At 44.3% G+C, this 27,393-nt stretch overlaps 2 protein-coding genes across 3 annotated transcripts; both read left to right on the top strand.

Moving 5' to 3' along the window:
* The first annotated feature begins 1,331 nt into the window (after nucleotides 1-1,331).
* alkbh7 (alkB homolog 7) lies at nucleotides 1,332-6,966 on the top strand. 2 transcript variants are annotated; one of them, XM_056288234.1, is made up of 4 exons: nucleotides 1,332-1,443; nucleotides 2,896-3,069; nucleotides 4,552-4,676; nucleotides 5,891-6,966. In XM_056288234.1, the coding sequence occupies exons 1-4, from the start codon at nucleotides 1,438-1,440 to the stop codon at nucleotides 6,009-6,011; spliced, it is 426 nt and encodes a 141-aa protein (XP_056144209.1). In that variant the 5' UTR covers nucleotides 1,332-1,437; the 3' UTR covers nucleotides 6,012-6,966. The 2 variants fall into 2 exon arrangements, with proteins under 2 accessions (XP_056144209.1, XP_056144208.1); XM_056288233.1 differs by having other exon boundaries at nucleotides 1,338-1,719.
* Nucleotides 6,967-8,108: 1,142 nt separating this feature from the next.
* Nucleotides 8,109-25,374, top strand: LOC130119672 (GDP-L-fucose synthase-like). Its single transcript, XM_056288256.1, has 10 exons — nucleotides 8,109-8,263; nucleotides 11,592-11,706; nucleotides 11,932-12,060; nucleotides 15,663-15,736; nucleotides 16,790-16,923; nucleotides 21,232-21,296; nucleotides 21,443-21,509; nucleotides 21,702-21,781; nucleotides 24,727-24,826; nucleotides 25,319-25,374. The coding sequence occupies exons 1-10, from the start codon at nucleotides 8,109-8,111 to the stop codon at nucleotides 25,372-25,374; spliced, it is 975 nt and encodes a 324-aa protein (XP_056144231.1).
* The last annotated feature ends 2,019 nt before the right edge of the window (nucleotides 25,375-27,393 follow it).

Below are 27,393 nucleotides of genomic sequence, written 5' to 3'. Positions count from 1 at the left end.
GATACTGTGTAGTGATACAGTATAGTGATACTGTATAGTGATACTTTATAGAGATACTGTATAGAGATACAGTATAGTGATACTGTGTAGTGATACTGTGTAGTGATACTGTATAGTGATACTGTATAGAGATACAGTATAGTGATACTGTGTAGTGATACTGTGTAGTATAGTGATACTGTGTAGTGATACAGTATAGTGATACCGTATAGAGATACAGTCTAGATACCGTATAGAGATACTGCGTAGTGATACAGTATAGTGATACTGTGTAGTGATACTGTATAGAGATACAGTATAGTGATACAGTATAGTGATACTGTATAGTGATACTGTATATAGATACAGTCTAGAGATACAGTCTAGAGATACTATATAGAGATACTGTGTTGTGATACAGTATAGTGATACAGTGTAGTGATACTGTGTAGAGATATTGTATCATTATACAGTATAGTGATACAGCATAGAGACACTGTCTAGTGATAATTGTATAGTGATACAGCCTAGCCTAGCCTAGCCCAGCCCGCCGGCGTCGAACATCACATCACGTGTCTCATGAACTTGCTTACGCATGAACATCAACATATGAAATTATGTTTATAAAAAATATTTTTAGCACAAAATCGTGCGATTATTGGCTGATTCCGAATCATTTATGACTTAATGAACATTTGTAAAAAATAATATATATAATATATATTTTTTGGGTAGGAAAAATTGTAGGGTGGGCCTGGTGAAAAGTGGGCGGGCCTAGGACCGTCAGGCCCACCCATAACGCCGTGCCTGCTCCTGACACTCTTCTCCACCCACTCCACCCTGCCTGCACTCTCTTCTTCACCTCTCTCCTCCTGCACTCCCCGTTACTTTGGACTTTTGCTGGAGGGAAAAAAATGCAGCCTCCGTTTATTCGGTCGTTTTGGGAGAAGAAGAAAATGAACAGCGTCTCAGTGACGTAATCAATCCGCGCATGCAAGCGCAACACCGCCCACTTGTGGACAAACAAAGTCGTAAACAAAATAATAGTACACAGTAACACATAGTCATACAAATACACGGGTGTCATATGTCAACATAAAGGATTTGAAGTTTCAAGAAAGACGATGTTGACTGGATTTTTAATTATCAGATTATATATTTTTTTACTTGGCTAAAAATAAACCTAGTCCACATTCCGTATCAGTTGGTGGCAGTACCGCACTAACCCGTTATTTGCCAGCTTCTATAAGAACCGAAGAAGAAACGTCCGCAGAAGAAACGTCCGAAGAAGAAGCGTCGCGCGGTCTCAGCTTATACGACTACACCTCCCACGATGCTTCGGGGTTTCAACATGGCGTCTTACGTCGTAACCTGAACAATATCAACAACAATACCAGCCCATACTCGCTAAACACGGCACACCTAAAGTGCAGGGCGAGCTGAGCACTTATAACAACAATGGAGGTACTGCTAAGGCTTATTATACGCGTTCATAGCCGCCTGCCGAGCCGTTCCCCCCCCCGCCGCCGCTGTCTGAGCTCCGGTGCTGGCGGCAGCAGCCTGCCGCGTCTCCCCCCTGCAGCGCTGGTAGCGGGCTCCTCTCGGGAGTTGCTCCACACGCTCCGCTCACAGGTGGAGGTGCGGACGGAGTTCATCAGCGAGGTGGAGGAGGTCGCTCTGATGCAGGAACTCGAACCGGGTCTCAGAAAGAAACGATACCAATTCGACCACTGGGATGACGTAAGTTTGAGAACACGATCCCGATGATGATGCTCTCAGGTCATTTGAGCAGGCTTCATGGGGACTTGGAAAAACTGGGAACGTGGAAGGTACCGTTCCCAGGCGCCAAAGGGGTCATGGAAAGTAGACATTTTGGAAAAATGCTAGAAATCTGACTAAAACACAACCAACGCTGCTAAAGATTTATTGGCCAATTGAAAAACAGTGAACGGACGGAGCTTTAGAATTCCCGGTGTGTGTGTTGATGTGTATTTTCTGGATGTGTGGAAGATGTCAGTCAGATTGCTACCTACCTACCTGGCTGGCTGGCTGGCCGGCTGGCTATCTGGCTGGCTGGCTGGCTGGCTGGCTGGCTGGCTGGCTGGCTGGCCTTCATATCTGTTAGCTTGCTCTTGTCGACAGTCTGCCAAGCAAGTGCAGTGTCAACAGTCAGAGGTTTCAAATGCTCAAGTGCAAAATACGGTTTACAGAAGTTGCTTTAGAGTAGGGTGGCTCATACTGTATGCAGAAATTAAAATATATGACTTTCACATTATATGTATTGTTGAAGCACACCTTTTAAACCATAGGTGAAAAGTGTGTGAACTCTGTTTTATATCAGTTATAACTGACATCATAATTACATACTGACTATCATGAGTGTTTTTGGTGGACGTTGGGTTGTGGCTCCTGTAATAAATGTTGTCATGGGGTCCGCGGTGGTGTAGCGGTCTAAGCATCGGCTTTGCGTCGATGCAGTTGCCCACTGGGGACTGGGGTTCGCGCCCCGGTCTCGTCAGATCCGACTATGGCCGGACTCCATGAAGCAGCAATCATTGGCAACGCTGTCTTCGGGAGGGGGGCGGAGTCGGCTTGTGTTCGTCACGTGAATGCGTCTCTGTGTGTGTCGGAAAAACAGTGGTTCGGCTTGGAGTCGCATTGTCACAAAAAGTGGGGAGGCGTCTCCTTCGAGACTGCCGGCCGGAGAGATGCAGTTGGCGAACGCATACAGTGCGAGGGTGGGTGTTTGAATTAAAATAGGGATCGATTGGCCACTAAATTGGGAGAAAAAGGGGAAAAATCAGAAATAAATTTATAAAAAAAACAAAAAAATAAATGTTGTCATGAACCACGTTAAAAAGAACTGAATGTGGCGGAGAGATTCAAACTAACATGTGCTCCCTTTCCCTTGTTTAGGCCATACACGGGTACAGAGAGACCGAGCGTGTGAGGTGGGGAGACGTGTGCGAGGGGGTTTTGAGCCGGGTTAGATCTGTTGCCTTCCCTGAGGGCAGTCCACTTCTTGGCCCTGTACACGTCCTAGACTTGGACAAGGCTGGCTACATCAAACCCCACATCGACAGTGTTAAGGTAGGCTTTTCTTTTCTCCTTCATTGTATGTGTGCATTCCCAAAAAGGCCACCTGCACGACATGGTTTCCCAACGTTTCTAAACACCAATTTAGTCAGACAATTCAATTTTATGTGTTGAATCTAAGACTGAGAATGTGCTTTGAAAACATGTAGAGTTGTTGTTAAACTACCAGTGGTATTACTACATCACCTTTGAAAACGTCTAGTGATTGAATGCACAATTAAACTTACATTAGTAAGCGCAGCTAGTCACAACATTTTGGGGAAATCCCAGAGCAAACAACATGACAAATGTAACAATATTTTTAACATATTTGTAACATTCCTTGAAATTGATATAACAATACTTTTATCCTAGAAAAAAAAATGCTGGTACTTTCTTGCCCTTCACTTTGATGTATGATTATTAAAAATTGATTATAGTTGTATTAAAAAGGTGTAATGTGAAACGTCTTTGTGCATGCTCAATAATCCAGGTAAGAAAAACCAAAGGAAGTTGAACCAGTTCATCTGCACACCAGATGAACTGGTTCAACTTCCTTTGGTGTAATGTGAAAGTTACACGTTGACCTCTGTCATTCAGAGAATAACAAAAACAAAACAAAATGTCCGTGTGGCTTGCCCCTTCCTCAAGCTAGCAACACAACTATATTGCAAATTCAAATCAAAAGTTACCATTTGTTTAAGCACATTTGCTGAAAATGGCAAATCAGAACATCTGACATTTTCAAACAGTAGATGTCAGATGTCCTTTTTATTTGTGGGGGAGGCTTTATAAATAAACTGACCTTAACTTTCTCTATGTTCTAATCAAATACCACCGAATTTCAATATTATATCTTTTGATATAGGCGGCACAGTGGTGCAGTGGTTAGCGCGGTCGCCTCACAGCAAGAAGGTCCTGGGTTCGAGCCCCGTTGTAATCCAACCTTGGGGGTGGTCCAGGGTCGTCCTCTGTGTGGAGTTTGCATGTTCTCTCCGTGTCTGTGTGGGTTTCCTCCGGGTGCTCCGGTTTCCTCCCACAGTCCAAACACATGTAGGTCAGGTGACTCGGCCGTACTAAATTGTCCCTAGGTGTGTGTGTGTGTGTGTAATGGCCTGGTGGTCTGTCCAGGGTGTCTCCCCACCTGCCGCCCAATGACTGCTGGGATAGGCTCCAACATCCCCGCGACCCTGAGAGCAGGATAAGCGGTTCGAATAATGGATGGATGGATCTTTTGATATACATTATTGTAATGGTGTTTTGTATTTAATGGTGTTATGTATGTATTTGAAGCGTACTGTGGGTTTCAGGTTTTCCAGTGTCATTTTCCACCTGCTCTACAGGAAGGAATTTTATTAGATTATTTTTTTGGCATGTATGCGTTTCTTTAATATTAATCTTTGCCAAAACCCTTTGAGAATGTTGACGCCTTTGTGTGCTCGTATTGCTAAGTGTCTCTCTGCCATGTCTACCCATCCTCTCCCTCTTTGCCCCCAGTTCTGTGGCAGCACTATTGCGGGTATAAGTTTGCTGTCGGACAGTGTCATGCGCCTGGTGAAGGAGGGAACCACCAACGAATGGCTGGACCTGTTGCTGCCCAGACGCTCCCTCTACATATTAAGGTTTGGTACATATCGCAGCTGTTTCCTGTGACTGTTTTTGATTTTGTTTGGGAATGCTGTGTACAAATACAGTTGTTTCACAAAGTATTCAGACCTCTTCTCTTTTGCACACTTTGTCCATCCATTCATTATCCGAACCGCTCATCCTGCTCTCAGGGTTGCGGGGATGCTGGAGCCTATCCCAGCAGCCACTGGGCGGCAAGCGGGGAGACACCCCGGACAGGCCGGCAGGCCATCACAGGGCATAAATATTTATAATAATAATAATAATAAAATAATTATTATTAAGATTAAATTGTAGATTTAATTTTAAATGGATAAAATTGCAATTTTTGCCCATCAATGTACACTCAATAACCCTTAATGGCAAAGTGAAAACATCTTTTTAGAAATTTTTTGTACATTCATTAAAAATTTAAAACAAATGGTAGTGGAGGGCATTGTGGGTAGCAGTTAGCACATCTGATGAAGACCTCCTGCGGTTGAAATATTGGGTTTGTTTGTAAATAAAACAAGGTGCAGCAGATACCTACATGGGGAGTTCCATTAAAATCATGAAAAACTTGGCTCACCTGCACCAGATAAGGAAGGGGATTTGCATGTCATCATCATATGAATTAGTGTGACTCGAAAAAAGGTCACTTGGGGCGTCCGGGTAGCCTAGCGGTCTATTCCGTTGCCTACCAACACAGGGATCGGTGGTTCGAATCCCTGTGTTACCTCCGGCTTGGTTGGGCGTCCCTACAGACACAATTGGCCGTGTCTGCGGGTGGGAAGCTGGATGTGGGTATGTGTCCTGGTCGCTGCACTAGCGCCTCCTCTGGTCGGTCGGGACGCCTGTCAAGGGGGAGGGGGAACTGGGGGGAATAGCGTGATCCTCCCATGCGCTACATCCCCCTGGGGAAACTCCTCACTGTCAGGTGAAAAGAAGCGGCTGGCGACTCCAGATGTATTGGAGGAGGCAGAGGTAGTCTGCAGCCCTCCCCGGATCAGCAGAGGGGATGGAGCAGAGACCGGGATGGCTCAAAAGTGTGGGGTAATTGGCTGGATGCAACTGGGGAGAAAAAAATTTTTTAAAAAAGAAAGTCACTTGAACTGAACCAAAAATGCCTACATCAAGGGGAAATCATAAACTATCCTGGAAAAGTGTATCATGGAGTTAGTTTTTTCAAAACAGTTTAATGATGAATCTTTTACTTCCTACACCCCTGCAGGGACCAGGCCAGATATGACTTCACTCATGAGATCCTGAAAGACGAGGAGTCGGTGTTCCACGGGCACAGAGTTCCTCGCCAGCGCCGAATTTCTGTCATTTGTCGAAACCTTCCTGTCTGAGGCAAGAGAGTCTTTGGATAAATACAGATGACTGACTCCCACTTGACTAGAATGTTACAAGTCTTTAAAATGAACCAAGATAATTGTCGGTGTTTATCTTGGTGATTTTAATATCATACAATGTACACACGATATATAATAAGGGGTTGCCACACTGTGATATAATGAAATTATTTATACGTTGCATTATATGTAAAAATATGTTGTAAAAAAGACAATGATGAAATCACTATTTTCAAAGCAAGTCATGATTTCACTAACATCTTGTAGAAGATTTGTGTTTTGAAATTTCCCAGCCTGTGTGTGTTTGCCTGTTTCAGTGGAAGGAGGAATGGGCACTGAATGACAAAGGGAACGTTTGACCAGGATAAGCACTGACAGCTTAATAAGAATTATACAGTGGCTTCAGAAAGTGTGTTGACCCCTTCACTTTTTGCACACTATTGTGCTGTAGATTTAATTTTAAGAGGCTAAAATTGCCACTTTTGCCCATCAATTTACACTCGATAACCCGTAATGACAGAGTGAAAACATGTTTTTGGAATTTTTTTCCAAATGTATTAATCAAAAACTGCAATTTCTCATTTACATAAGTATTCAGACCCTCTTAATTGTGGTCAGGTGCATCCTATTTGCTTTAAAGAGCCTTGATTTGTAGAACTTGATTGGAGTCCACCTGTGGCAAATTGAATTGATTGGACATAGTTTAGAAAAACACACACCTGTGCGTTTACTTTCTGAAGCCACCATATGTACAGAATATAGTGTAAACTGAGGTTACATTAAGTTCCTTTTTTTCTGCAAAGGTTTGAAATTGTGCAAAAGATTCCTGGAGTCTGAAGTGAGTTCATGCAGTGGTTGTTTCATAGTATGAGTATTATCTTACTTAGGGGACGTATCATGATTATTCAAAATGTGGGGCGGTTTCTCAGCTGTTTTAATCAAGTCAGAATAAAAACACAATTGTTGATACTCAATGACTGGACATTTTTCCTTCATGCACCAACATACCAAGTCAAATTCCTTGTATGTTCTTGAACTACTTGGCAATAAATATGATTCTGATAGTTGTGACAGCACAACTGGAGAAAATCACTTTTTCTATCAATTGTATATTATCTTATTACAGACAGTGCCATTACTTTGGTATGGGTTGAATTCATCCATCCCTTATCCAAAGCAATTATCCGGCTCTCAGCGTTGTGGGGGATGCTGGAGCCTATCCCAGCAGCCATACGGCGGCAGGCGGGGAGATGCCCTGGACAGGCCGCCAGGCCATCACAGGCCCTATTACTCTGACGTCACTCTTTCGGACCATCGTTCCCACCGGTGCCACATTTGGGCGGTGGCGGGGCGGGGCAGGGACAATTCCTCTGAGCAACAGGGGCACCTCAAAAATGTTTGAAGTTAATAACTTTTTATTTGTCGATATGATTTCTTTTCATGGGGCCCCAAAAATCCCCAGTGGCCCCCCTCGCTGTACCCACATTCAAATTTACTTGGCCTTAGTCAGGAAGGGGTTGTGAATGAAGCATACCAGCAGATGGTAGTGTCCATCCTTTTTGCAGTTTAAAGGGTTTACAGCTGTAGTAGGAGAGGTCAAGAGCTGCCACAAGATCCTAGAAGTGATACAACCTGTTCATCAAATGGGAGGTGAAGCCTCAGGCAGTGCATACTTTGCCAGAGTATTATTTTCAGTTTGCAACTGACTCCTCTGACAGCAGGGCTTTGTCAGGCAGTCAAAGCCCAGATTAGGTGAGGGGCACCTTCCAGGGATGCCTGTACTTCAGCTCTCTGATACGCAGGTAAGGACAAGCTAAAAAATTAAAAGGATTTTTATTTAGACTCTTTAGGATGGTTGAATGAAAATGCATTGTTCTGCCCCACGTGTACACTACTGCTGCACGTACAGTCCCAGAAATGTAACGATGCGATTGAAAAATAGCTCAAATGCTTTTTCGGTTTGGTTTACCCTGCTGTTCAATGGAAAAAGGTGCAAGGTTCAAGACCTTTTTCAGTTTGTTAAACCAACTTCTTTGGTTACATTACATAACAGTTTAAGGTTGGTTTTCCCTCTGACACAGTGAAGCTTAGAGGATGGATTCACGAGGCCATGCCGCACCGACGCGTGTGCTTGTGACTGGGGGATCCGGGCTCCTGGGCAAAGCCATTGAACATGTGGTGCACGAGGAAGGTGGGCGACTTGAGGGAGAAGAGTGGATCTTCATCTCCTCTAAGGAAGCAAATCTGCTGTAAGTTACTTTACGATAGCACTTAATCAGTTAGCCCATTATTGAGATGTGGCGACATCATGCTATCACATTATGTTTTACCTGCGTATGAATTAAGTTTCTGCTTAGTCTACAAAAAAAACAACAACAAAAAAAAGAGAGAGAGATGTAAAGTTCATTAAAAAGATATGCTGCTGATGAGTTGTGATGGCACTGAGTCTAGTTTATCTGTTGCACATAAAAGTTCAGGATGAAACAGTAAGGTAAAGGAAAAAAGGTAAGAATAAAATGACTGGAGTAAAGAAAGTGTGCAGGGGGGACCAAAACCCGTTAGGCTTTACCAGCACAACTAAACAAGAAACATCACAAATACACGGATAAGTCTGTGTTCAGCCTATTTTTTGTTTGTTTGTGAAAATGCAATTTTGAAAATCTTGATTATTTTTCCCCGTGACCCTGAGTAGGATAAGCAGTTTAAATAATGAATGAACAAATGATGCTTTAATCTGGAGTGACAAATGGAGAATAATGATACTAAGTAAGTCATAAGCTTATTAGCTGGCCAAGTTTCAGTGTATGTAAAATAGGAACTACCTTGTCTAACAGCATAAACCACATCTCACGCAAAATTAGCCTTTGTCAACAAGCGCCAGGATGGTTTTCGGTCATTGTTATTCCATATGTACCAACATCAGTAGCTTGCACCCTCCACTCATTTAAGAAATATGCAGGTCTATTTCTAAAAACAGGTATAGGAGATTAATTTGCAAACAGGATTTCGACATTTCCCAGATAACCAGCTTCTAATTTTACCTGCCTTTAAATCACCGTATCCACACGCTGCAGGGCTGAAACTACCATATCTGCAGCTAATGCAGCTGCACTGGGGCCCGCAACAGTTCAGGAGCCGCACACATGGACCCCCTTTATCTCACCACTATCGTGTCCAAGATCTCAAGCACTGAGTCTACGGCATACGGTATGTTAAAAAACGTGCAAAGTGTGCCCGGGCGTGATTATGAACATGTGTACTGCTGCATAGCAAAACCCACACAGAAGAGTTTGCTATCTGGCGAAGTGTCAAGACTTCACCCAGCGAAAAGCCAGGGGAGTAGATCTATGATGAAAGTAGAACTTATTTATTATTTATTTGACTGACTTGTGTTTATAAGCCCTATGCAGACATGAATGTTGTCAATGTGCGGGTGCGCCGTCACGATTATGTTTTCATCTGTGTCAAGGTGCACGTCACTGATTATGCTTTCATCTGTGTCAAGGTGCATCGTCACCGATTGTTTTCAGCTGTGTCAAGCTGCACGTCACGATTATGTTTTCATCTGTGTCAAGGTGCACGTCACGATTATGTTTTCATCTGTGTCACGTGCACGTCACGATTATGTTTTCATCCGTGTCAAGGTGCACATCACAATTATGTTTTCATCTGTGTCAAGGTGCACGTCACGATTATGTTTTCATCTGTGTCAAGGTGCACGTCACGATTATGTTTTCATCTGTGTCAAGGTGCACGGCACGATTATGTTTTCATCTGTGTCAAGCTGCACGTCACGATTATGTTTTCATCTGTGTCACGTGCACGTCACGATTATGTTTTCATCCGTGTCAAGGTGCACATCACAATTATGTTTTCATCTGTGTCAAGGTGCACGTCACGATTATGTTTTCATCTGTGTCAAGGTGCACGTCACGATTATGTTTTCATCTGTGTCAAGGTGCACGGCACGATTATGTTTTCATCTGTGTCAAGCTGCACGTCACGATTATGTTTTCATCTGTGTCAAGGTGCACATCACGATTATGTTTTCATCTGTGTCAAGGTGCACGGCACGATTATGTTTTCATCTGTGTCAAGGTGCACATCACGATTATGTTTTCATCTGTGTCAACGTGCACGGCACGATTATGTTTTCATCTGTGTCAAGGTGCACGTCACGATTATGTTTTCATCCGTGTCAAGGTGCACGTCACGATTATGTTTTCATCCGTGTCAAGGTGCACATCACAATTATGTTTTCATCTGTGTCAAGGTGCACGTCACGATTATGTTTTCATCTGTGTCACGTGCACGTCACGATTATGTTTTCATCTGTGTCAAGGTGCACGGCACGATTATGTTTTCATCTGTGTCAAGGTGCACGTCACGATTATGTTTTCATCTGTGTCAAGGTGCACATCACGATTATGTTTTCATCCGTGTCAAGGTGCACATCACTGATTATGTTTTCATCTGTGTCAAGGTGCACGTCACGATTATGTTTTCATCTGTGTCAAGGTGCACGGCACGATTATGTTTTCATCTGTGTCAAGGTGCACGGCACGATTATGTTTTCATCCGTGTGCACGTCACGATTATCTTTTCATCTGTGTCAAGGTGCACATCACGATTATGTTTTCATCCGTGTGCACGTCACGATTATGTTTTCATCCGTGTCACGTGCACGTCACGATTATGTTTTCATCTGTGTCAAGGTGCACATCACGATTATGTTTTCATCCGTGTCAAGGTGCACGTCACGATTATGTTTTCATCTGTGTCAAGGTGCACATCACGATTATGTTTTCATCCGTGTCAAGGTGCACATCACTGATTATGTTTTCATCTGTGTCAAGGTGCACGGCACGATTATGTTTTCATCCGTGTGCACGTCACGATTATGTTTTCATCGGAGTCAAGGTGCACGTCACGATTATGTTTTCATCGGAGTCAAGGTGCACGTCACGATTATGTTTTCATCGGAGTCAAGGTGCATTGTCACCGATTATGTTTTCATTGGTGTCAAGGTGCACCGTCACCAGTGATGTTTCACTGTTGCTTTCACATTTCACTGTTGCTGGTCATTTTAAAGCTGTTCGCTTTCACTTCTCTCATTCGCTTCTGACACAACTTTGTTATGTGTGATTGTGATGGGCAGGCCGGGGGCTGCTTTGTACCTCTTGCATTGCGGCCTGGCACCGACTCATTATGCCTGTGACATGCTGACACAGCTTTTTTAATTTAAACCTCAAATGGGGTCTGTGATGCTCCGTGGCTGTTGCAGGCATTGTTTAGCTTCATCTATTCAAAACACCATCATTTCTAAAGCTGTTGAAAACAAAGTCTAACGAAATTACCACAGCATTTAATAAATGACATAACTTTATGTTGAACACTGATAAACTCAAATTAATTGTACTTATGAAGGTGGGGCAGATTAAACTTCTTGCTCAAGGAATGTGCAGTACAGTGACTTTAACTGTGCCAAACTTTGTTTGTCTAGCTTTTAGGCATTACTCAATTTGTAGACTTAGTGTTGAATATGACAGCAATTGTTGTATACCATATTCTCAACAGGGATATTGAGCAAACCAGGGCTGCCTTTGAGAAATATCATCCCACTCACATCATTCACCTCGCTGCTAAAGTGGGAGGATTGTACCAACACATGAGGGAGAACCTGCAATTTTTGGTGAGACAATGCACACAGCATCTGTCGCAATGCAGCCTTCATAATACCCACCTTTTCCCCGGGTACTTCTGTAACTGAAAGGGGCTGAAGAAAATTCAAATTCAACCAGTGCTGGAAACATTTATTTCAGAGCCACAGTGGAAGTGATGGCAGATTGTTGCTGACAAAATTTAGATTGTATTTTGACTTAGCCAGCCAGCAAGTGACAGTCTGACCCTTTCACAGAGGGATAACCTCAAGATCAATGACAACGTGTTGCAGACGGCCCATGAAATGGGTGCCACCAAGGTAGTCTCCTGTCTGTCTAGCTGCATCTTCCCCGACAAAACCACTTACCCCATCGATGAGACCATGGTGAGTTCAGAAACTGATAGTTTCACACTTTCAAGTTTATTTGTCATATATATATATATATATATATATATATACACACTACCGTTCAAAAGTTTGGGATCACCCAAACAATTTTGTGTTTTCCATGAAAAGTCACACTTATTCACCACCATATGTTGTGAAATGAATAGAAAATAGAGTCAAGACATTGACAAGGTTAGAAATAATGATTTGTATTTGAAATAAGATTTTTTTTACATCAAACTTTGCTTTCGTCAAAGAATCCTCCATTTGCAGCAATTACAGCATTGCAGACCTTTGGCATTCTAGCTGTTAATTTGTTGAGGTAATCTGGAGAAATTGCACCCCACGCTTCCAGAAGCAGCTCCCACAAGTTGGATTGGTTGGATGGGCACTTCTTTGAGCAGATTGAGTTTCTGGAGCATCACATTTGTGGGGTCAATTAAACGCTCAAAATGGCCAGAAAAAGAGAACTTTCATCTGAAACTCGACAGTCTATTCTTGTTCTTAGAAATGAAGGCTATTCCATGCGAGAAATTGCTAAGAAATTGAAGATTTCCTACACCGCTGTGTACTACTCCCTTCAGAGGACAGCACAAACAGGCTCTAACCAGAGTAGAAAAAGAAGTGGGAGGCCGCGTTGCACAACTGAGCAAGAAGATAAGTACATTAGAGTCTCTAGTTTGAGAAACAGACGCCTCACAGGTCCCCAACTGGCATCTTCATTAAATAGTACCTGTTAGAGCCTGTTTGTGCTGTCCTCTGAAGGGAGTAGTACACAGCGGTGTAGGAAATCTTCAATTTCTTAGCAATTTCTCGCATGGAATAGCCTTCATTTCTAAGAACAAGAATAGACTGTCGAGTTTCAGATGAAAGTTCTCTTTTTCTGGCCATTTTGAGCGTTTAATTGACCCCACAAATGTGATGCTCCAGAAACTCAATCTGCTCAAAGAAGTGCCCATCCAACCAATCCAACTTGTGGGAGCTGCTTCTGGAAGCGTGGGGTGCAATTTCTCCAGATTACCTCAACAAATTAACAGCTAGAATGCCAAAGGTCTGCAATGCTGTAATTGCTGCAAATGGAGGATTCTTTGACGAAAGCAAAGTTTGATGTAAAAAAAATCTTATTTCAAATACAAATCATTATTTCTAACCTTGTCAATGTCTTGACTCTATTTTCTATTCATTTCACAACATATGGTGGTGAATAAGTGTGACTTTTCATGGAAAACACAAAATTGTTTGGGTGATCCCAAACTTTTGAACGGTAGTGTATATATATCGTTTTTTTCCGAAACCATCAATGGTGTTGAGTGCTCGACTAATGAGGAGTGGATTATCAACATGGATACAGGAAAAAAGATTTTAATGCATAGCAGTACAGGCCTGTTTTGTATAGGCAGCACAGCAGTACAGGCCTGTTTTGTATAGGCGGCACAGCAGTACAGGCCTGTTTTGTATAGGCAGCACAGCAGTACAGGCCTGTTTTGTATAGGCAGCACAGCAGTACAGGCCTGTTTTGTATAGGCAGTATAGCAGTACAGGCCTGTTTTGTATAGGCAGCATAGCAGTACAGGCCTGTTTTGTATAGGCAATATAGCAGTACAGGCCTGTTTTGTATAGGCAGCACAGCAGTACAGGCCTGTTTTGTATAGGCAGCACAGCAGTACAGGCCTGTTTTGTATAGGCAGTATAGCAGTACAGGCCTGTTTTGTATAGGCAGCATAGCAGTACAGGCCTGTTTTGTATAGGCAGCACAGCAGTACAGGTCTGTTTTGCATAGGCAGCATAGCAGTACAGGCCTGTTTTGTATAGGCAGTATAGCAGTACAGGCCTGTTTTGTATAGGCAGTATAGCAGTACAGGCCTGTTTTGTATAGGCAGTATAGCAGTACAGGCCTGTTTTGTATAGGCAGTATAGCAGTACAGGCCTGTTTTGTATAGGCAGTATAGCAGTACAGGCCTGTTTTGTATAGGCGGCACAGCAGTACAGGCCTGTTTTGTATAGGCAGTATAGGCCTGTTTTGTATAGGCAGCACAGCAGTACAGGCCTGTTTTGTATAGGCGGCATAGCAGTACAGGCCTGTTTTGTATAGGCAGCATAGCAGTACAGGCCTGTTTTGTATAGGCAGTATAGCAGTACAGGCCTGTTTTGTATAGGCAGCACAGCAGTACAGGCCTGTTTTGTATAGGCAGCACAGCAGTACAGGCCTGTTTTGTATAGGCAGTATAGCAGTACAGGCCTGTTTTGTATAGGCAGCATAGCAGTACAGGCCTGTTTTGTATAGGCAGCACAGCAGTACAGGTCTGTTTTGCATAGGCAGCATAGCAGTACAGGCCTGTTTTGTATAGGCAGTATAGCAGTACAGGCCTGTTTTGTATAGGCAGTATAGCAGTACAGGCCTGTTTTGTATAGGCAGTATAGCAGTACAGGCCTGTTTTGTATAGGCAGTATAGCAGTACAGGCCTGTTTTGTATAGGCAGTATAGCAGTACAGGCCTGTTTTGTATAGGCGGCACAGCAGTACAGGCCTGTTTTGTATAGGCAGTATAGGCCTGTTTTGTATAGGCAGCACAGCAGTACAGGCCTGTTTTGTATAGGCGGCATAGCAGTACAGGCCTGTTTTGTATAGGCAGCATAGCAGTACAGGCCTGTTTTGTATAGGCAGTATAGCAGTACAGGCCTGTTTTGTATAGGCAGCACAGCAGTACAGGCCTGTTTTGTATAGGCAGTATAGCAGTACAGGCCTGTTTCACACAGTGCGAGATGCACGAAACAGGCCTGTACTGCTATGCATTAAAATCTTTGTTTTCCCTGTATCCGTGTTGATATATATATATATATATATATATATATATATACACATACATACACACACACACACACACACACACACACATATATATATATGACAAAGAAACTACTATTTGCATTTCTATCAACAACTATATGCGTTGTAGTTTAAAGACCTCCATTCTTTAGAATTGACATTATGTGTCATCGTTGGAATAAAACTGCTAGACTGTTGTTTAGACTTGTTTTTTCAATATCTAGAAATGAGAGCGATAGTTTATGCTGATTAATCACTACCACAGATTCTGAGGAATGATTTATTTTCTGAAATATGTTTCTGCTCTGACGGGCCTCCATACAGACTTGGTTCCCTTCCCTTTCTTTTCCATGGAGCAGTTTGTAAGAGAAATGACCTCACCTGTTTTGGGTTGCTGGTGGACTTTGCATGTAGACAAACTACCTGTTGGCAAGTCATCCTGTTCCAATACGTTGATGCGGTTGTGCGTAAAACAGTAGTTATGTCAAGACCATTACCACGTCTGTAAGAGGGGGACGGAGAGAAAATTACCCAATGAGCTCAATTATTTCAGCTTATCAGACAATGAGGCTCAGAAGCCACAGTCGTAATAAGATACCTCTTTCTCTTCACGCCTCTTTTCATGCTCTTCCACACGATGGCGATGCAGCTTGAAGATAATTGATCCGGCACAATACTGTTTTATGGCTGTGGAAATGAGAAAAAAATAGATTGGTTTCTAGCTTGACAAGCGTTGTGTCTGGTATCTTTGCTCTAAATCCCAACTCTTCCAGATACACAACGGGCCACCGCATGACTCCAACTTCGGTTACTCGTACGCTAAACGGATGATTGATGTCCAGAACAGGTGAGCTGTGCAGCGTGTGGTGTGGTGCAGACACAGACTGTGGGCGAATCCAGCAGGTGTCAAAGAATACAACAGAGCCGGGGCGTCCTGGTAGCGTAGTGGTCTATTCCATTACCTACCAACACGGGGATCACCGGTTCAAATCCCCGTGTTACCTCTGGCTTGGTCGGGCGTCCCTACAGACACAATTGGCCGTGTCTGCGGGTGGGGAGCCGGATGTGGGTACGTGTCCTGGTCGCTGCACTAGCGCCTCCTCTGGTTGGTCAGGGTGCCTGTTCAGGGGAGAGGGGGAATAACGTGATCCTCCCACACACGACATCCCCCTGGTGAAACTCCTCACTGTCGGGTGAAAAGAAGTGGCTGGTGACTCCACATGTATGGAAGGAGGCATGTGGTAGTCTGCAGCCCTCCCCGGATCAGCAGAGGGGGTGGAGCAGAGACCGGGACATCTCAGAAGAGTGGGGTAATTGGCAAAGTACAATTGCGGAGAAAAAGGGGGGAAATCCCCTCCCAAAAAAATAATACAACCGACCTAAACTGTTTTTGTTCATCAAGAATTAGAAAAGAAGGCAGAGTCAACAGACTTTTTCTGACTCGTGTTTTACCTGTTGTTGTTGTTGTTGTTCACCCTGATGCTGAAGTAAACCCAATCTAGTTATGGCAGCAAAAGCAACAATAAACACACTTTTTTATACACTGGTCTGGTTGCCTTGGTTTGTCTCGTACTGTTTTCCAGTCCCGCAGACCAGAACTCTGGAGGTTTCCAGTGTGCAGTGGCTCTGTTAAAACTCAGGTCACCAAACTGGAGAGACAGAGGGAGGGCGGGGGAATCTTCTCCAAACAACGCTACAACGCTACAAAGCTACAACTATACAACGCTACAACTATACAACGCTACACCGCTACAACACTACAAAGCTACAAAGCTAGCTAATTTGCCAACTTGCTTTACTGACTTTGCTGCAAGTACACAACTCGGTTATTCGTCTGTAAGTGCCTGTGTGTGTGTGTGTGTGTGTGTGTGTGTGTGTGTGTGTGTGTGTGTGTTTGCAGAGCATACTTTGGGCAGCATGGACGCTGCTACACAGCAGTCATCCCAACCAATGTGTTTGGTCCCTACGACAACTTCAACATAGACAACGGCCATGTGCTGTCAGCACTCATGCACAAGACTCTCACTGCCAAACGTAAGACCCAGTCACAGCCCACCGCCATCAGCCACACACACACACACACACACACACACACACACACACACACACACACACACACACACACACACACACTCACACACACACACACACAGGCACTCACACACACTCACACACACACAAAAATACACACACTCACGCACACATACACAAATACACACACACACACACACGAATACACACACACACACTCACTCACACACACACACACACACACTCACATACACATTAATACACACATTCACACATAAACATACACATACATACACATACACTCACACATACTCACACACACTCGCACACACACTCACATACACATTAATACACATACACACACAAACATACACATAAATACACGTACACTCACTCACACACACACTCACTCACACATACACAAACACACACTCACTCACTCACACATACACAAATACACAAACACACAGTCACTCACTCACACATACACACATACACATAAATACACATACACTCACACTCACACATAAACATACACATAAATACACCTACACTCTCACACACTCACACACACTCACATAAATACACATAAATACACATACACTCACATACACACACACTCACACACACATACCCACACTCACTCACACATACCCACAAATACACACACACACACATACCACACTCACACACACATACACAGACACACACACACTCACTCACATACACATAACACACACTCACTCTCACACACACACATACACATACACTCACTCACTCACACAAACACAAATACACATGCACTCACACACACACATACGCACACACACTCACTCACACATACACACACACACTCACTCACATACACACACACTCACACACATACACATGAATACACACACACACACTCACTCACACACACACACTCACATACACATTAATACACATACACTCTCACATAAACATACACATACACTCACACATACTCACTCACACACACTCGCACACACTCTCACACACATGCTCACATAAACATTAATACACATACACATAAATACACGTACACTCACTCACACATACACAAACACACACTCACTCACACATACACAAACACACAGTCACTCACTCACACATACACATAAATACACATACACTCACACATAAACATACACATAAATACACCTACACTCTCACACACTCACACACACTCACATACACATAAATACACATACACTCACTCACACACTCACATACACATAAATACACATATACTCACATACACAAACACACTCACTCACACATACCCACACACTCACTCACACATACCCACAAATACACACACACACACACATAAATACACGCACACACACACTCACACATACACATAAATACACATACACTCACTCACACACTCACATACACACTCACACACATACACACACACTCACACTCACATACACACATACCCACATACACTCACATACGCATACACTCACACACACACATATGCATACTCACACACACTCACATACACACTCACACACACATACACTCACATACACACACGCACACATACACTTATATACACATACACGCACATATTCACTTATATACACACACACTCACACATACATACATACATATACAGACACACATATATGTGTGTGTGTGGTCAGCCCCCTTTAGCCAAGCGGTTGGCGATGTTGCCTTGTGATGCAGTCCACCCCACAGCGGGTGGATATACGTATGCTCAGTTAACATATCTAACCGGCTAACACACTCAACAAATATCATGTTCCTGTGAGGGCCTGGCGGCCTGTCCAGGGTGTCTCCTGCCTGCCGCCCCGCCACCCTGGTTAGGATATGCCGCTTGGATAATGGATGGCTTTATACATCCACACACACACACACACACACACACACACACATATATATAAACAGTGGGGAGAACAAGTATTTGATACACTGCCGATTTTGCAGGTTTTCCCACTTACAAAGCATGTAAGTGGGAAATGTAATTTTTATCATAGGAATCTAAAACAAAAATCCAGAAAACCACATTGTATGATTTTTAAATAATTAATTTGCATTTTATTGCAGGAAATAAGTATTTGATCACCTAGCAACCAGTAAGAATTCCAGCTCTCACAGACCTGTTAGTTTTTCTTTAAGAAGCCCTCCTGTTCTCCACTCATTACCTGTGCTAACTGCACCTGTTTGAACTCGTTACCTGTATAAAAGACACCTGTCCACACACTCAATCAATCAGACTCCAACCTCTCCACAATGGCCAAGACCAGAGAGCTGTCCAAGGACATCAGGGAAAAAATTGTAGACCTGCACAAGGCTGGGATGGGCTACAGGACAATAGGCAAGCAGCTTGGTGAGAAGGCAACAACTGTTGGCGCAATTATCAGAAAATGGAAGAAGTTCAAGATGACGGTCAATCTCCCTCGGTCTGGGGCTCCATGCAAGATCTCACCTAGTGGGGCATCAATGATCATGAGGAAGGTGAGGGATCAGCCCAGAACTACATGGCAGGACCTGGTCAATGACCTGAAGAGAGCTGGGACCATAGTCTCAAAGAAAACCATTAGTAACACATGACGCCGTCATGGATTAAAATCCTGCAGCGCATGCAAGGTCCCCCTGCTCAAGCCAGCGCATGTCCAGGCCCGTCTGAAGTTTGCCCATGACCATCTGGATGATCCAGAGGAGGAATGGGAGAAGGTCATGTGGTCTGATGAGACCAAAATAGAGCTTTTTGGTATAAACTCCACTCGCCGTGTTTGGAGGAAGAAGAAGGATGAGTACAACCCCAAGAACACCATCCCAACCATGAAGCATGGAGGTGGAAGCATCATTCTTTGGGGAGGCTTTTCTGCAAAGGGGACAGGACGACTGCACCGTATTGAGGGGAGAAGGGATGGGGCCATGTATCGCGAGATCTTGGCCAACAACCTCCTTCCCTCAATAAGAGCATTGAAGATGGGTCGTGGCTGGGTCTTCCAGCATGACAACGACCCGAAACACACAGCCAGGGCAACTAAGCAGAGGCTCCGTAAGAAGCATCTCAAGGTCCTGGAGTGGCCTAGCCAGTCTCCAGACCTGAACCCAATAGAAAATCTTTGGAGGGAGATGAAAGTCCGTGTTGCCCAGCGTCAGCCCCGAAATCTGAAGGATCTGGAGAAGATCTGTATGGAGGAGTGGGCCAAAATCCCTGCTGCAGTGTGTGCAAACCGGGTCAAGAACTACAGGAAACATCTGATCTCTGTAATTGCAAACAAAGGTTTCTTTACCAAATATTAAGTTCTGTTTTTCTGATGTATCAAATACTTATGTCATACAATAAAAAGCAAATTACTTAAAAATCATACAATGTGATTTTCTGGATTTTTGTTTTAGATTCCGTCTCTCACAGTTGAAGTGTACCTATGATAAAAATTACAGACCTCTACATGCTTTGTAAGTGGGAAAACCTGCAAAAGCGGCAGTGTATCAAATACTTGTTCTCCCCACTGTATACACACACACACACATACACACACACACATATATATACATACATATAGATGTGCGTGTGTGTATATATACACAAACACACATATGTATATATGTGTATATGTATACATATATACATATATATTAAGATACATGTATTAAGATATATACATCTATCTTAATATTCCACTCCTCATTTGTTGAGCACTTTCATCAACACTGTTGAAGGTTTCCGAAAAAAATTATATATATATATATATAATATATATTTATATAGCAGCTGATGAGTGCGCGACGCATGAAACAGGCATGTACTGCAATGTATTAAAATATTTTTTCCTGTATCCGTGTTGATAGTCCACTCCTCATTAGTCGAGCACTCACAACACCAAGGTCGGACAACCCCGGAGGTTCGAATCTAGGACCTTCTTGCTGTGAGGCGACCGTGCTAACCACTGTGCCACCACATACATACATATATGTATGTGTATGTGGTGGCACATACATAGTGTGTAGTCATCACAGACTTGGTGGCTACAGACCATAGGTTTGAGCTTGTGGTCAGCTTTCAAAAGACCTCGAAAACATAAACACACATATATGTAATGCTGGGGTTAATACTCCTTCCTGTCTATGCCCCTGAGCAAGGCAACTGAGAGAAGAGCTGGTCCCCGGGTGCTGCAGGTGCCCACTGCTCCTATACAATATGACGGTTACATGCAGACAACACACTTCATTGTAACCTGTACAATAACGAAATAAAGTGGCTTTCTTCTTACAGCAATAAAATATCGTCGTTTGTCTCTCCAGGAGATGGAACTACTTTGACTGTGTGTGGCAGCGGTACCTCCCAAAGACAGTTCATCTATTCTCTGGTAGAGTTAACAGTCTGTGGACTAGTGTTTGGAAAATAGGTGTGGGAAAGTAGATTGATCATGTGTGCTTTAGTTTGACGCGCGTGTGTGTGTGTGTGTGTGTGTGTGTGTGTGTGTGTGTGTGTGTGTGTGTGTGTGTGTGTCAGGACTTGGGTCGTCTTATTCTTTGGGTCCTACGAGAATACAGTGAGATTGACCCCATCATCCTGTCTGGTGAGTCGCTCTTGTGCTATTGTGTTTTGCATTAGCCATTAGATTAAACTGTTCACTGCTGCAAATAAATCAAGACACACATTAATTCCCCCCAACAGGATGACATGCTTACGAACTAGGAGAATGAGTGTTACTTTCTTTGTATCTGTACCATGTGTTCTCTATCCGGCACGCCACCGCTCCATCACACAGTGGGGGAGGAGGAGGAGGTCACGATCAAAGATGCTCTGGAAATGATAACACAATCAATGGACTTCAAAGGCCCAATACGTGTATCCTTTCAAACAGCTGATGTTTTGTCCAAGCTAGTCCGGGTCAATACGACTGGGGCTAGCGAGCTGTGGCATGCTATGTTATGGTAGTGGAGTTGCCCTTCCAAAATACCCACTGGTCCCAACAGGCTAAGACAAAGCCTGATTGGTGGCCCTGCTCAGCTAACTAGAAACTGGACAGTTACCAATCACATTAAGAATCAACACCAACGGGGCTCCCGGGTGACGTGGCGGTCTATTCTGTTGCCTACTAAAAAGGAGATCGCTGGTTCGAATCCCCATGTTACCTCCGGCTTGGTTAGGTGTCCCTACAGACATAATTGGCCGTTGTCTGTGGGTGGGAAGCCAGATGTGGGTATGTGTCCTGGTTGCTGCACTAGCACCTCCTCTGGTCAGTCAGGGCACCTGTTCAGGAGGGAGGGGGAACTGGGGGGAATAGCGTGATCCTCCCACACGCTACGTCCCCCTGGTAAAACTCCTCACTGTCAGGTGAAAAGAAGTGGCTGGTGACTCCACATGTATGCGAGGAGGCATGTGGTAGTCTGCAGCCCTCCCCAGATCAGCAGAGGGGGTGGAGCAGAGACCGGGACGGCTTGGAAGAGTGATTGGACGGGTACAATTGGGGAGGGGAAAAAAAGAATGGAAGCTAAGTAGTAAGTTCATAAAGGAATGTAAACATGACATTGCCGTTTTGGAATTTGATTTGAGAACTTCCAACTTCCAAAATGACCTGGGCTAATAGTTTTCACTGTTATCTTCATAAACCAAATACTAGCAAAAAAAGGTTTCAATTGCTCTTAATTACAGAAAAAGAAAATCAGTGGAAACAGTAAGACAGGCACTGGGTGGTAGTGAAGAATTGCTGGATGGCTGGGCAACCCCTGCAGAAATAGTGAGGGCGACAGCTAGGAAGGTACTTGGTGCGTCATCGGGACAGAGGAAGGAAGACAAGGAGACTTGGTGGTGGAATGAGGAAGTACAGCAAAGTATACAGAGGAAGAGGTTGGGAAAGAAGAAGTGGGATAGTCAGAGAGATGAAGAACGTAGACAGGAGTACAAGGAGATGCAGCGTAAAGCAAAGAGAGAGGTGGCAAAGGCAAAGGAAAAGGCGTATGGTGAGTTGTATGACAGGTTAGACACTAAGGAAGGAGAAAAGGACTTGTACAGATTGGCTAGACAGAGGGACCAAGCTGCAAAGGATGTGCAGCAAGTTAGGGCGATCAAGGATAGAGATGGAAATGTGCTGACAAGCGAGGGGAGTGTGCTGAGAAGGTGGAAGGAGTACTTTGAGGGGCTGATGAATGAAGAAAATGAGAGAGAGAGCAGGTTGGATGATGTGGGGGTAGTGAATCAGGAAGTGCAGTGGATTAGCAAGGAGGAAGTGAGGGCAGCTATGAAGAGGATGAAGAGTGGAAAGGCAGTTGGTCCTGATGACATACCTGTGGAGGCATGGAGGTGTTTAGGAGAGATGGCGGTGGAGTTTTTAACTAGATTGTTTAACACAATCCTGGAAAGTGAGAGGATGCCTGAGGAGTGGAGAAGAAGCATACTGGTACCGATTTTCAAGAACAAGGGTGATGTGCAGAACTGCAGCAACTACAGAGGTATAAAGTTGATCAGCCACAGCATGAAGATATGGGAAAGAGTAATAGAAGCTAGGTTAAGAGGAGAGGTGATGATCAGCGAGCAGCAGTATGGTTTCATGCCATGAAAGAGCACCACAGATGCGATGTTTGCTTTGAGAATGTTGATGGAGAAGTATAGAGAAGGCCAGAAGGAGTCACATTGTGTCTTTGTAGATTTAGAGAAAGCATACGACAGGGTGCCGAGAGAGGAGGTCAGATCAGGCAGGAGTCTCCATGGACTATGATGTTCGCGGATGACATTGTGATCTGTAGTGAGAGTAGGGTGCAGGTTGAGGAGAGCCTGGAGAGGTGGAGGTATGCACTGGACAGAAGAGGAATGAAAGTTAGTAGGAGCAAGACGGAATACCTATGCATGAATGAGAGGGAGGACAGCGGAATGGTGAGGATGCAAGGAGTGGAGGCGACGAAGGCATATGAGTTTAAATACTTGGGGTCAACTGTCCAAAGTAACGGGGAGTGCAGTAGAGAGGTGAAGAAGAGAGTGCAGGCAGGGTGGAGTGGGTGGAGAAGAGTGTCAGGAGTGATTTGTGACAGAAGGGTACCAGCAAGAGTTAAAGGGAAGGTTTACGAGATGGTAGTGAGACCAGCTATGTTGTATGGTTTGTAGACAGTGGCACTGATGAAAAGACAGGAGGTGGAGCTAGAGGTGGCAGAGATGAAGATGATAAGATTTTCATTGGGAGTGATGAAGAAGGACAGGATTAGGAATGAGTATATTAGAGGGACAGCTCAGGTTGGACTGTTTGGAGACAAAGCAAGAGAGACAAGACTGAGATGGTTTGGACATGTGTGGAGGAGAGATGCTGGGTATATTGGGAGAAGGATGCTGAATATGGAGCTGACAGGAAAGAGGAGAAGAGGAAGGCCAAAGAAGAGGTTTATGGATGTGGTGAGGGAGGACATGCAGGTGGCTGGTGTGACAGAGGAATACGCAGAAGACAGGAAGAGATGGAGACAGAAGATCTGCTGTGGCGCCCCCTAACGGGAGCAGCCAGAAGTAGTAGTAGTAGTGGAAACAGTGAGTGATATGTGCACACAAAAGGTACGTGTTGGCATAAGAGCAAAACAAACTACCAAAGTTATGTGGCGTCATGTCTTTCTCTTTAAAACTGAGTAGAAATATATGGAATAAAAATTCATGGAATTCCAAATGGGTCATCAGTCATCTTTGTATTACCGTTCTGGAAGTGCTGACCAACACCACCAGGTGCCAACTAATGAAGGTGAAGAAATCTGGGATCTGGGGTTTGCAGCCCACTCGAACCCTCATGTTGATCGTGACCCTTGACCTCACACCAGTTTGATACCGCCATGTCTGATGGCCAGTTAAAAAAGACGGCCAGCAATGCCAAGCTAAGACGCTACCTCCCAGACTTCACCTTTACGCCCCTCAGAGAAGGTAGGAGTCAGAGGATGTCTGTACAGTGTGTGTCTGTTCTCACATGACTAACCCAAACTTAACGCTGCCGCACTGGCCTGAACAACAAGAAATTCCAGTTTTCTTCAAAACTTCATGTCATTTGAACTGAAAACCTAAGAAAAATAACAATATTATTCCAAAAAAAAAAAGGAGACCAGTAATGTGTGCTTTGTTTGACCGTAAAGATATCACTCGTAAAGCAGAAATTCATTTGGCCACTTTTCTGTTGTTCATGCACCACTTCTGTGGCGCTGCATATGGATATGATGGAGCAGACTTGTTGGAACGATGGAAAAGATACTCAGCTGAACAAACTGATCTAATTCATACATTTCCAGTCATACGGGTGTGTGTTTTCATTTCTTTAGTGAGGCTGCAGCCAGGAGAACAGTTTGATATGGTCTGTAACAAAAAAGAAAACATATGCCGAGATGCCTTAACATGACTCTTTCTGCTTTCCACTGCCTCCAGCCATCAAAACGACCTGTGACTGGTTGGTGGCTAACTATGACAGCGCCCGCACATGAAGACCATCTCCATCACTTCCCCGGGCTGAAATGACAAACCACTGTGTCCTGTTTAATCTGATGCTGTGACTGACTGGTTTCCAAGTGTCACCATGCAATATTTTAAGAGTTCACATAATGCAATATTATATATAAAATGCTGAACAAAAATATAAATGCAACACTTTTGTTTTTGCTCCAATTTTCCATGAGCTGAAATGAAAGATCTAAGACTTTTTCTGTGTACACAAAAGGTCTATTCCTCTCACGTTGTTCACAAATGTGTTTAAATCTATGTCAGAGAGCTCTTCTTTCTTGGCCGGGAGAATCACCAACCTGACAGGTGTGGCCCATCGAGACGCTGCTCAGACAGCAGACCGCAGGACTGCTGCTCAGACCTGCTGCTGCAGTCCTGTGCAGTAGTGCTGCTCAGACCGCAGGACTGCGGCTCAGGACTGCTGCCAGTCTGAGCAGGACTACTGCACAGGACTGCTGCTCAGGATTACTGCACAGGACTGCTGCTCAGGACTGCTGCACAAGACTGCTGCACAAGACTGCTGCTCAGGACTACTGCACAGGACTGCTGCTCAGGACTACTGCACAGGACTACTGCACAGGACTGCTGGCAGTAGTCCTGCTCACACCTGTGCAGTAGTCCTGTGCAGCAGTCCTGTGCAGCAGTCTTGTGCAGTAGTCCTGTGCAGCAGTCTTGTGCAGTAGTCCTGAGCAGCAGTCCTGTGCAGCAGTCTTGTGCAGCAGTCCTGTGCAGCAGTCCTGTGCAGCAGTCTTGTGCAGCAGTCCTGCGGTGTCCCGGGCTGCTCACGGTACATTAGTTCAGACACGTAACGTGTTTGTTTGCTGAGTTTGAAATAACTACCTTTGCTCTGTGTGTTTGAAATAAAGACCTACCTACCCGCCTTCCCCGCGTCACGCATCGAGCAGCAGCCACGTCTCTCTCTTCTTGGCGGAAACGGCAACACCGAAATGTGTCCCCGCGCGACATGGAACGTAAACGTGCTTCCTGCGTAACTTCAAAGCGCGTTGAGACAACTGAGCTAAAAAAAAAAAAGACTGGATGGAGCAACTCGCGATATGAAGTGAAGCCGGCATGGCGACTTGGCGGCCATCTTGGGTAGACCGAGAAGCCACCAAAACTGCATTAGAATGGCTGCTAAAAGGTGGAGTTGCGGCGCATACCAGCGCTCTAACCGCACAGGGTGGGGAAAAAGTGGCAATTCAGATAAGATAACATCTCACAAGTAAGTACCCTTTTCTATTGGACTCTTGCATTTAAGATGCCATAGCAACTGCTGTGTTAAGATGCCTTGATTTGTCAACATGTTATTCCCGAGCTGGCTGCTCAGACGAGCGCGTGACAGAAGGACACGGAGCGCGCCGCTCGCGAGGGAGAGAGCGGCGCGTGCTGGCCTCATCAGGCCGCGGCTCGCCATCGCTCCAACACGCTAGCTCGCTAGCTAAGAAAATTACAGCATGCTAGGCTACATTACGATCACCTATATGTGCAAGCAAGACTATTCAACTTCCCAATGAGTCTGTTGTTGGTAAACATCAGAGTGTCATATTCTCATGTTCTGCATCATGATCTTACATTTACATCCAGAAGTTATGTCAGCTGTTTTCGCAGCTTCTCGCCAGCTAGCTTTTCAGTGCATTCTTTGCCAAGATGATGCAGTCGTATCTTGCAATAATTACAAGATTACTTTTATAAGATTAAAAACATGATTATCCCTGACAGCAGTGTCGAACATGTGAGGAGCCGGCTCGGGGATTTTTTTTGACAAATCGAGGCATCTTAAATCAGCAGTTGCTATGGCATTCTGAATGCAAGAGTCAAATAAAAAAGGCTACTTACTTGTGAAATGTTATATTGGTTGAATTGCCACTTTTTTTCGACCCTGTGTGCGGTTAGAGCACTGGTATGCTCCGCAAGTCGGCCTTTTAGCTGGCCATTCTAATGCAGTTTGATCGCTTTTTGCTCTACCTAAGATGGCGCCGATCAAGTTCTATTGGTGGCGCGAA

Source organism: Lampris incognitus, chromosome 10 (genome assembly GCF_029633865.1).
Source record: "Lampris incognitus isolate fLamInc1 chromosome 10, fLamInc1.hap2, whole genome shotgun sequence".
Classification (NCBI taxonomy): domain Eukaryota; kingdom Metazoa; phylum Chordata; class Actinopteri; order Lampriformes; family Lampridae; genus Lampris; species Lampris incognitus.
The sequence above is the reverse complement of the archived record's forward strand: the minus strand, read 5'-3'. Positions and strand labels throughout refer to the sequence as shown.